We start from the raw sequence: 10995 nt of genomic DNA on the forward strand, positions 1-10995 counted from the left end.
TTCCAGTGATCCCAGTGGTCCCAGTGCTCCCAGTGCTTCCAGTGCTACCAGTTTTCCCAGTGTCCCCAGTGGTCCCAGTGATCCCAGTACCCCGGTGATCCCAGTGCTCCTGGTGCTCCCAGTGCCCCAGTGATCCCAGTGCTCCCAGTGCTCCCAGTGCTCCCAGTGATCCCAGTACCCCGGTGATGCCAGTGCTCCCGGTGCACCCAGTGCCCCAGTGATCCCAGTGCTCCCAGTGCTCCCAGTGCTCCCAGTGATCCTAGTGATCCCAGTGCTCCCAGTGCTCCTAGTGCTCCCAGTGCTCCCAGTGCTCCCAGTGATCCTAGTGATCCCAGTGCTCCCAGTACCCCAGTGATCCCATTGCCCCCAGTGCCCCCAGTGCTCCCAGTGGTCCCAGTGCCCCCAGAGCTTCCAGTGCTACCAGTTTTCCCAGTGTCCCCAGGGCTCCCAGTGCCCCCAGTGCTCCCAGTTTGCTCGCAAGGTCTCCAATGCCTTCCAGCACCCTCCCAGTACCTCCCAATTCCTCCCAGTGCCTTCAGGGGCTCCCAGTGCTCCCAGTGCCTCCCAGTGAACTCCTGAGGCCTCCAATACCTCCCAGTCCCTCCCAGCACCGCCCAGTGCCTCCCAGTGTCTCCTAGAGGCTTCCCAGTGCCTTTCAGTACATCCCAATACTTTGCAGTGCCTCCCAGTATATTCCAGTGCCTCCCAGCATGTTCCAGTGTATCCCAGTGCCCTTCCAGTGCCTCCCAGTGTCCTGCCTGCCCTTTCCAGTGCCTCCCAGTACCCTTCCAATGCCCCCCAGTGCCCTCCCTGCCCTTTCCAGTGCCTGCCAGTTTCCTTCCTGTCCCTCCCAGTGCTTCCCAGTGCCCTTCCTCCCCTTCCCGGTGCTCCCCAGTTCCCTTCCCATCTCCCAGTGCCTCCCAGTTTCCTTCCTGTCCCTCCCAGTGCTTCCCAGTGCCCTTCCTCCCCTTCCCGGTGCTCCCCAGTTCCCTTCCCATCTCCCAGTGCCTCCCAGTTTCCTTCCTGTCCCTCCCAGTGCTTCCCAGTGCCCTCCCTCCCCGTGCTTCCCAGTGCCCTCCCTCCCCTTCCCAGTGCTCCCCAGTTCCTTCCCGTCCCTTCCAGTGCCTCCCAATTCCCTTCCAGTGCCTCCCAGTGCCCTTCCTGTCCCTCCCAGTGCCCCCTCTGTCCTTCCCAGTCCCTCCCAGTGCAGCCCACACGGCTGTGGGGTGCCAGCCCCGCATTACCCACAATCCTCCCATCGAGGCCCTCCATGAGTGGAGGCTCTGCCCTGCCTCAGTTTCCCCCTTTGCCCAAATTTTCTGGGGGGAAGAGGGAAGGGGACCCCAAAATAGGAGCAGAATTAAGGGGACCCCAAAGCAGGGGCAATTAAGGGGACCCCAAATGAGGGACATCATTAAGGGGACCCCAAATGAGGGACATAATTAAGGGGACCCCAAGATAGGGGAAGAATTAAGGGGACCCCAAAGTAGGGGCAGGTAAAGGGGACCCCAAAATAGGGGTGAAGTTAAGGGGACCCCAAAATAGGGGCAGAGAAAGGGGACCCCAAAGTAGGGGCAGATAAAGGGGACCCCAATGTAAGGGCGGGGTTAAGGGGACCCCAAGCAGAAGAGAGTTAAGGGGACCCCAAAACAAGAGACCAAGTTAACGGGACCCCAAAGGAGAAGCAAAGAGGACCCCAAAAAGTGGGGGTAAAGGGGACCCAAAGGAGAATTAAGGGAACCCCAAAAGAGAAGTAGGGGGACCCGCAAGAGAATTAAGGGAACCCCAAAAGAGAAGTAGGGGGACCCCAAAGGAGAATTAAAGGGACCCCAAAGGAGAATTAAGGGGACCCCAAAGGAGAATTAAGGGGATCCCAAAGGAGAATTAAGGGGACCCCAAAACAAGGACAGAGCAAAAGGGGACCCCAAGGAAAATTGAGGGGACCCCAAAGCCAGGACAGAATTAAGGGGACCCAAATGCAGAATTGAGGGGACCCCAAAGGAAAATCAAGGGGACCCCGAAAGAAAATGAAGGGGACCCCAAAGGAAAATTAAGGCGGTCCGAAAGGAGAATTAAAAGGACCCCAAAAGAGAATTACGGGGACCCCGAAGGAGAATTGAGGGGACCCGAAATGAAAATTAAGGGGACCCCAAAGCAGAATTGAGGGGACACCTCGACATCCCTGTGGCGCTCAGGGGGATGTCACCCCACGGGGACGGGCACCAGTGGACATGCTGGCACCAGGTGGGTGCTCCTTGTCCCCAAAGTGTCCCCATATCTCCTACAAGGTCCTCAGGAGCTCCACACCCTAAGGGACAAAAGGATCCTGTCCCCAAGGGGACAATGTCCCCATGGGGCTGGTGTCCCCAAAGGGCTGATGTCCCCAAAGGGTCGATGTCCCCAGTGGGATGATGTCCCCTGAGGGCCAATGTCCCCCAAAAGGCCGATGTCCCCAAAGGGTTGATGTCCCCCAAAGGGCCGATGTCCCCAAGGGGATGATGTCCCCAAAGGGCCAATGACCCCAAAGGGACGATGTGCCCAAAAAGATGATGTCTCCAAAGGGATGATGTCCACAAGGGGACAATGTCCCCAACAGGACGATGTCCCCAAAGGGATGACGTCCCCAAAGGGTCGGTGTCCCCAAAGGGCCGGTGTCCCCAAAGGGATGATGTCCCCAACAGGATGATGTCCTCAAAGGGATGATGTCCCCAAGGCGCCCATGTCCCCTTCCAGTCCCGGAGGACACCACGATCTGGGGACATCCGGGGACTGTCCCCAAAATAACACCACCGGCACCTAGGGACAGTCCCTTCCACACCTCCCCCAGGCCTCCAGCTAATTAGCGGCCCAATTAGGCCTAACGAGGACTCCCTTGGGGAAATCCCCTGCCCCTTTCTGGATGCCTGCAGAGGGGGCACCTCGCACAAGGTCCCCGTGTCACCGTCACCCCTCCCCGTTCCCGGTGACCTCGGCTTTTGGCCACGCTCCCAATTAGCATGGCCAACACGAACATCATCGGTAATTCATTAATTAGTTGGGTGATTAATTAGGGTGGGGTCCTGCAGCCGGTGAAGCTGCCTAGAGAGTTTGGGAGAGGAAAGCTCCCGGTGCCGGTAGGTGTGTAGGGGATTAATTATCCCTATTAATTAGTTCTATTAATTAGTCCCTTTCCCCCAGTGTGGGTGCAGGAGACAGGATCCATGCCCCATCTCAGATCCCAAAGGGTTTCTCGTTAACGCTAACGAGGGAAATCACTAATTAAAACAGTGTTTTCCTCCTAGTGATGGGGTTATTGTCGGGATGGCAATTAATAGCTCATTAATTATTGCGCTGGTGTCCCCCTCCCCAAAGGATGAGGCAAAGGGACCCTGGGGGATGCTGAGGGGTCCACATCCAAGGGTTCTGGAGCCCCCCCCCAAACTCTTCCATGACTCAGTTTCCCCTTTTTCTTTCAATTACTTTATTTCTCCCCAAATCGCCCATCTTCCCAAGAGCATTCCGGGAAATTATTTGCTTCTCCCACCCCACCCCAAATATTTAAGTGCCGAGAATGTCATCGGGAGGGCGCGGGGGGAGGTGGTGGGGCCGGGGAGGGGGTCGGTCTCGCTACCCCCTGATGTATCTCCTGATCCAGGGCACGGCTTGGCACACGTTGGAGTAGACGCCGGGCTGCCCCTTGCGCCCGCAGACAGCCATGCCCCACGACACCACGCCTTGCAGCACCCCGTTGCACACCAGCGGGCCCCCGGAGTCGCCCTGTGGGGAGAAGAGCACAAGGGTAGGGCTCATTTGGGTGACACCATGGACCTTGCACCCCGTGTCGTGGTCCAGTCCCGTCTATGGGGCTTAAGCATGAGGTAGTTGTGGGGAAGACAGACCTTGTAGGAACCCATCCACGTGTCTTGGTCATTCCTTGGTTTTATGGCTTGGGTTGGAGATAATGGTGGAGGAACCCAAACCTTGCACGGACCCATCCACATATTGTGGCCCATCCCTGGCTCCGGGCCTCAAGCATGAGGTAGTTGTGGGGAAACCCAAATATTTTTGGGAAAACAAAGGTTGTGGGAAACCCAAATATTGTGGGAAACCCAAATATTGTGTAGCTTCACCCACATGCTGGGGCCATTTGTTGGTTTTATGGCTTGGGTTGGAGATAAAGGTGGAGGAACCCAAACCTTGCATGGACCCATCTACATGTTGTGGCCCATCCCTGGCTCCAGGCCTCAAGCATGAGGTAGTTGTGGGGAAACCCAAATATTTTTGGGAAAACAAAGGTTGTGGGGAACCCAAATATTGCGGGAAACCCAAATATTGCGGGAAACCCAAATATTGCGGGAAACCCAAATATTATGTAGCTTCACCTACGTGTTAAGGCCATTCCCCGGTTTTATGGCTTGAAGATAATGGTGAAGGAACCCAAACCTTTCACGGCCCCATGGGAGGAGGCTGAAGGGACCTCTTACCTGGCAGGAATCGATGCCCCCCTGGGGGACGCCGGCACAGAACATGTTGGGGGTGATCAACCTCCCGTACGCCCTCGCGCACTTATCCTTCCCGAAGGCTTGGACGCCGGCACACTGCAGATTTCTGGGGAGCTTTGCTGCAGATGAGGGGGATGGAGAGAAAAACGGTGAGGAATGGCAGCCTCCTCGTGCTGAGGCCTGAGTAGACCTTGTGGTATTTTTGGTGAAGTTCCTTTGGAGGCGGGCAAGGGAGATGCCTCCACCGGAGGTGGGTAGTCCAACGCAAAGGAAACCCCAACCTCAACCCCAAGGGAAAGTCATTTTTCATGGGAAACTTCGTTGGGTAGAGTGAAGACAACATAAGGGACCCTCCCTCATCCAATTTTCCTGACCAAGAAGAGAACTCGGCCTCCTTTTCCCTGCCAAATTACATCCCCCCTATCCCACCTCTTCCACCGGCGTCTCCACATTGAGCCAGTACCTCCGGGGGACTTGGTCGTGCCCCAGCCAGACACGCTGCACCTCATCCCGTCCATGGGACACCTCGTGGCCAATCTGATCTTCTTGATGTTGTTGCTAAACTGCACGGGTCTGTTCAGCCTCAGGAGCATGAAGTCGTTGTCGTTCTTGCGGGGGTTGTAGGCCGGGTGGACGATTAACTGCGAAATCATCCTCACTTCCCCCGTGCCATCCCGCAACGTGTCCGTCCCGATTAACACCCTGAGGTCCCTGCCCGGAGAAGAAGGTCAAGAAATCAGAGCCAGCTCCTCCAGAGGAGATGCACAACCCTACGGGTCAAGGGGATGACTGAGGGTCATCCCCCAAAGCTTCTCCAGACCCAGTCGGCAGGCAGAGTTAAGGTGATGTGTCCATGGGACCACCTCATCCCCTTGTCCTCGAGGAGAAAAATGAAAATGCCTTGGGGATTTGTGAGCTAGATCTTCTCCAAGAGCTCTTTGATGGCTCAGGTACCCTGGGGCCTTTCCCATCTCCATGGGACTTTGGAGAACGTCTTGACTTCAGTTCCTTGACTTCACCTTCGTCTTCCTCACATCAGGCTTCAGGCAAGGAGTCCCTCCTGCAACATCCCAGCAACGCCACCCTGAGCCCAACTTCTTGCCAACATTTCTTTTGGTTTTCATCTTTATTTCCCCTCCCGAACGTGAAGCTTCCTCTCATGGAGCCTTGTGGGGAAGCTGGAGAAATTTGGCTGTGGGGGGACCTGCTCCACTTGGTGTCATCACCTGGAAAAAGGGGGGTTGACCTGGCCTCAAATCTGGGGGAGGTTGAGTCCCTTGTGGGTTGATGGCCAGATGTTGTCCCCTGGCAAAGGAGACATCGGCTCCAGTCTCCCTGGGGATGCTGGCTGTGCCTTCGATGCCCTCTGGAGGTACCAGCTTCTGGATACCAACATCTGGAGATACCCATGGCTGGAGCATCAACATCTGGTGCTTCTGGGCATCAGGACATCAGATCTGGAGGTAACATCTGGGTGGGACTACCTGGGCATAGCAACCTCTGGAGATACCCACCTCTGGAGCTACCTGAAGGTACCAGATTCAACATTACCAACTTCTGGACACCAAAATCTGGAGGTGTCCACATCTGGAAGCAGCCAACTCCGGAGACACCGACTTTTGGGGCATCTCTCTCTGGATGCCACCATTAGGAGGCACCATCCTCTGGAAGTGCCGACATCTGGGCACCGATACCTGGAGGTACCAACCTCTGGGACCCAACTCTCCCCCTCAGTCATTAAAGGGTCTTGGAAAATGAGACGTCGGCTGGTAGGAAGCCATGGGGAATGTGAGCACGGAGCCAGCTTACCTGCCTGGCTGCTTGCAGTGGGCGGCTGTCAGGACCCACTGGGCGTCTATCAAGCTTCCTCCGCACAGGATTTGTCCCCTCTTGATGAGGGCAACCTGGAAAGGTCGCTGGGTGATGGAGCAGGGCTTCCCACCGATGATACGGGACTCGTCCACCTCCGGTACTGCAAGACAAGAGCACCCAAGGGCACCGTGAGAACCTTGCGTGGCTATAGGCAGCCAGGAAGCCTCCTTCCAAAGAAAAAAAAATGTTATTTTGGGTTGAAAAGCATAAAACCAACTTTAAAAATTGTGAAATGAGACACAGAAGGGAAAGCTCTCTCTCCCGTGGGTTTTGTTATTTTTTTTAGCCTTAAAATACCATCAGAACAGTCAAAATCATAATTAACTTTTTTTGTTTTGCTTTGTTTTGTTTCACTGAGTCATCTATTAACCTACTGAGGTCACACCAAAATCTTTTTTTTTTTTTTTTTAATGAGAAAAAGATGGGTTTTGGACCAGGAGCAGTTGAAATCCAACCATTAGTAGCCCCAAACAGTCCTCGACGATCTGAATTCTCTCGATGCCTTCTGATGGAGCCCACCGCTCCATGGCCCGACCACACGTCCCAGGGAGAGCGTTGCGGTGGGAGGTCCCACGAGAAGACCCCCTGGGACCAGTCCATCATGCCAGGCTGTGCCAATGAGCTGTACTGGAAATCGCTGTGCGTCAGGAAGTCACCAAGGGCCACTTATCTCCGCCGGTTTCGCCATGTGCCTCGGGGAGGGGCATCCGTTCCACCTCTAAGATTCCTCCCAGCCCAAGATTGGACTCTAAAAGGGAGATGACGCACCCCTAAAAGAGCTGATTTCTTCTTCCTCCGTTGGTAAGAAAGCCTGTAGGACCAGCTTGAAAAGACTCCTACCTCCTGGATGGCTCATGTTATGTACCCAGACCTCCTAGTTAGGGCCGAGGTAGAAGACGGTTGCATCAACACAAGCAGGAGAAGCCATGACACAGGGAGAAATGATAACAGGAGCTCACTCAGGAATGCGAGTCCTTACGTGGCTCTGGAGCCAAGACACGTTGGTCCCATGAGGTTTGCAGGGAAGAGAGCCATCAGCTTGGTTTTGGGGTCTTTGGTCATATCGCAGAAAAAAAGGGGTCTCACCACCCAAAGCTTCCATTTCTGACACGAGTTTCTCAATCTTTAAGGTCTCTGGAGGCATCTCCCCTTGCTTTAGCTCGCTGAAGCAGATGGTTGTCCACTGGAGTTGGCCAGCGTTGATGGTCCTCAGAGAGAGGGAGGGACCATTCTGAGAGGCAATCCCACCCCATCCAACGCTGGATGTCTACAAGACAAGGTGTCCCTCCCCATGTTGGGATGTTTATGAGGTTTGTGGGATGACCATCTTGAGGTCGTGCCCATGCAAGACTCCATTTGGGTGTCCACACAACAGACACGCTGTGCTCCTGGTGTCCCTCCCTCTACAGCTCTATGTGGGCAAGAACCTCTCAGGATTTTTGAGAAGCTCTCTACTGGAGAAGACGCCTCGTGATCAGTTGTGTCCAAGTAGCAGGAGATGAGCTTCACAGCAAAAGGATAACCAGATTTAAAAAAAAAAAAAAAAAAAAAAGAAAAAAAAAGATTTTTTTAAACAAAAAATCCTCTCTCCTGACCCAAAAAATGCGCAGTAGTTGGACTTTTGCCTCTGTCACATGGGAGGCATCAAGTCCTCGTTCCCCCAGGTGTCTTCATGGGTCTTGAGGCTGAGTCCTCCACGCTGTAGCCTGGAGCATCCCAGCTGACTTTTGGGGTGTTTTTGGGAAGAAGTTGTGGTTGCCACCTCCACGTGTTGACTGCCCTGGCGAAGAGCTGTATTGATCCATGTGTGTGCGAGGTGGCTCGGGTCCATGGTTATCTGCAATCACCTTCCACCGCACGTTGGGACATTGGAATTTACTGGTGGGACTGGTTTGTGCTGGTGGGGATTACGACCTGTGACGGGTGGCAATGGGAGACGCCCGAGTTTCAGGCCGCCTGGAATCTGCCACTATCCGGTCCCAGCTGCCAAAACTGGAGGGTGGGAACCATCCCAGCGTGCACGCTCATCGGGGAAGCATCCCTCGTCACCTCAAAGGCTGTCCTTGGGCCTTTGGAGACCATCCAGAAGGTTTAGGTTCCACCGAGCTCCTTGTAGACATCTCGGCAGCTTCCCTGGGCCCGGAGGATCTCCGTTGATGAAGGCCAGCTGGTGGAGAAGCAACGCAAGAAGGTGGAGCCGTGCGGTGGGATCCATAGCCTGGATTTCCAGAAGAGAGCTCCAGCCAAGGTGATGGTGTCTCCACCCCAAACCAAGCTGTGATAAACCTTATCACAAGAAACCCCCCCTCAGAAAACAGTTCTGGGAAAGCCACACGGCAAATTATCCAGGCGCCATCTGAACATGAGCTCGTTCCTTCTAAGCAGGATCTGGGAGTTTCGGATTCAGCTCTGGGGGCACCGATTTGGGTTAAGATCCCAGGTTTTGGCAACTCTTGGGCATATATCATGGGCCTCCTCTTCCGTCCCTGATCAGGACCCATCCATGGGGCTGTGCTGGTTCCCCTTCGTCAGAGCATCATTTTGGAAGCCAGAAGAAAAGAAGGGGATGCTCCCATCAGGATTAAGTCTCTCTTGCTTTCCTTCGCCCCAGGTGACTGCTTTTGTCTCCTTTTCCATGGCAGAAATCCCCGTACGACCTCACGGAGAAGGAAGGGAAGATGTCCCAGGGATCCTAGCGTCTCCAACCACGTGACGGAATTTTCCTCCGTGTCTTTTCTCTCTACGGCGAGGGGTTGCTTTATCTCAGCTCGAAACGAAAACAGGTTTCGAAATTACAGGGCTTTGCCCAAGCCTTCCCATCAGCAAGATTCCCACGAGCCAGAAGGCATCTCCTCATCCCATCCCATCCCATCCAATCCCATCCCATCCCATCCCTCCGGATACATTCCCCCGCGACGCATCCGCGAAACATCCGCAGTGTCCCCGTCCCTATCTCCATCCACCGGATTGACTTACGCTCATCGCCTTCATTGCCCCCCTTCCCGTTTTGTGCCAGCAGCGGGGTGGCGGACAGCAGTCCCACCATGAGGATGAAGATGGGGGTGAAGTTGAAGGCCCCATGCCCGTCACGAGCCATTCCTGGAGGGGCAGAGAAACCAAACCAGACCAGCTCGGGGACCATGGGAGAGCACTCGGTGCCACGTGGGGGACAGGGGGACAGTCCCAGCGCTGTCCTTCCACCTCCCAACAATGGACAGAGGCAACGCCACCAGGATGCTCTTGGTGTTTTGGTGAACTTTCATCCCTACAGATCACGCTGTGGCCTCAATCCCTCTTCTCCACCCTCTTTTGGCCCAATTCAGCTCTCCGGCGGTGACTCCAGCAACCCAGGAAGCACCATTTCCCTCCCAGTCCCCGTTAAACTGGGCGAGCCGAGTCAACCCGGGATATGGAAGGCTCCCTCCACCAAACCACAGCACGGATGGATCCGACCCGTAGGAAAGAAGAAACGAAGAACCTGGAGAACCCCCCAAGTCCCACCTGGCACCATCTGACCCCTTGGAGATGGAGGCCGCCGCTGTCCCCGCTGTGGGGATGGACTCACCTGCTGGAGGAGAAGGACGGGGCCGGCTCGGTGCGTCGGGAAGCCGAGAATCCGTCGTTGGGCCATATTTATACCGGGCCAAAAAGTAGGTTGTGTCTCCGCCAGGGTGACTCAAGGGCGGTTGGGCGACGGGTCCAAGCGGCAAGCGGGACAAGCGTGGCCGTGGGTGTCTCCCCGGCCCCACGGGTGATTACCGCTTTGATGTCCCAGAGGAAAACGCCGCCCCGCTCCTCCCGACGTGCCTGAAAACAGACCAGCCCTGCGTGATGGACAGAGGGACGGATGGACGGACAGATGGACGGACTGGCTGGGTCACCCCCTTTCCTCGTGGGTGTGTGGGTGGGTTTGAGGAGGGTTGTCCCCACAGCTGCTGGGGTGGGATGGGCTGGATCCGGCCTCTGGGCGTCGTTAAATGGAATGGCCTGGGTGCTGTCCGTACGTCCATCCGCCTCTCGCCCTGGCTGCCCGTCCAGCTGGCTGTCCGCCTGTCCATCTGCCTAGCTGTGTGGCCAGTCTGTCTGTTTATCTGCCTGCCGGTCCAGCCGTCTGTCCGTCTGTTCATCTATCCTGGCCACCTGTCTGTCTGTCTGTCTGTCTGGTCATGCAACTGTAAGTCTGCCTGGACATCTGTCCGGCCGTATTTATCCGTCTGTCCTTCCACCTTCCTGTCCATCCATCTATCTCCCCGTCCATCTGTCCGCCTGACTGCAAGTCTGCCCGTCCGTCTGTCCACCCATCCACCTGTAAGTCTGTCCAGCTGTCTGTCTGTCCAGCCATCTCTCTGGCCATCTGCTCATCCATCCATCCACCTGTCTGTCCGTCCATCCACCTACCTGCACCCCTATCCAGCCATCCCCTCGTCCGTCTGTCCCCTCGTCCCTGTCTTTCTGTCCATCTGTCCATCCCGCTTTGTCTAGCTGTTTGTCTGCCCATCTGTCTATCTGTCCACCTGCCCACCCGTCCGTCCATCTGTCTGCACGCCTATCCAGCAGCCTCGCTGTCCATCTGTCCGTCTGTCCAGGTGGCTATTTCAGCATCTATCTGTCCATCAGTCTATCCACTCATCTCTTCGTCCGT

At 55.6% G+C, this 10995-nt stretch overlaps 1 protein-coding gene across 2 annotated transcripts; it reads right to left on the bottom strand.

Moving 5' to 3' along the window:
* Nucleotides 1-3443: 3443 nt before the first annotated feature.
* Nucleotides 3444-10119, bottom strand: LOC308184595 (kallikrein-14-like). 2 transcript variants are annotated; one of them, XM_080571798.1, is made up of 6 exons: nt 9919-10119; nt 9330-9452; nt 6291-6453; nt 4945-5192; nt 4464-4600; nt 3444-3756 (listed from the first exon to the last, which is right to left on the bottom strand). In XM_080571798.1, exons 2-6 carry the CDS (start codon nt 9448-9450, stop codon nt 3607-3609), a joined length of 819 nt encoding a protein of 272 aa, XP_080427924.1. In that variant the 5' UTR covers nt 9451-9452; nt 9919-10119; the 3' UTR covers nt 3444-3606. The 2 variants fall into 2 exon arrangements, with proteins under 2 accessions (XP_080427924.1, XP_080427923.1); XM_080571797.1 differs by lacking the exon at nt 9919-10119 and having other exon boundaries at nt 9330-9498.
* Nucleotides 10120-10995: the final 876 nt, after the last annotated feature.

This window comes from Anser brachyrhynchus (genome assembly GCF_964034855.1).
Source record: "Anser brachyrhynchus genome assembly, chromosome: 38".
NCBI classification, from domain to species: domain Eukaryota; kingdom Metazoa; phylum Chordata; class Aves; order Anseriformes; family Anatidae; genus Anser; species Anser brachyrhynchus.

Excerpts from the sequence above, each read along its gene's own strand:
- LOC308184595 (XM_080571797.1), bottom strand. The coding sequence starts at position 9,495 with ATGGTCCCCGAGCTGGTCTGGTTTGGTTTCTCTGCCCCTCCAGGAATG. Across the intron at positions 6,454-9,329 it reads GGGCAATGAAGGCGATGAGC|TACCGGAGGTGGACGAGTCC; the intron begins GTAAGTCAATCC and ends CTTGTCTTGCAG. Across the intron at positions 4,601-4,944 it reads CACGACCAAGTCCCCCGGAG|CAAAGCTCCCCAGAAATCTG; the intron begins GTACTGGCTCAA and ends CCTCATCTGCAG.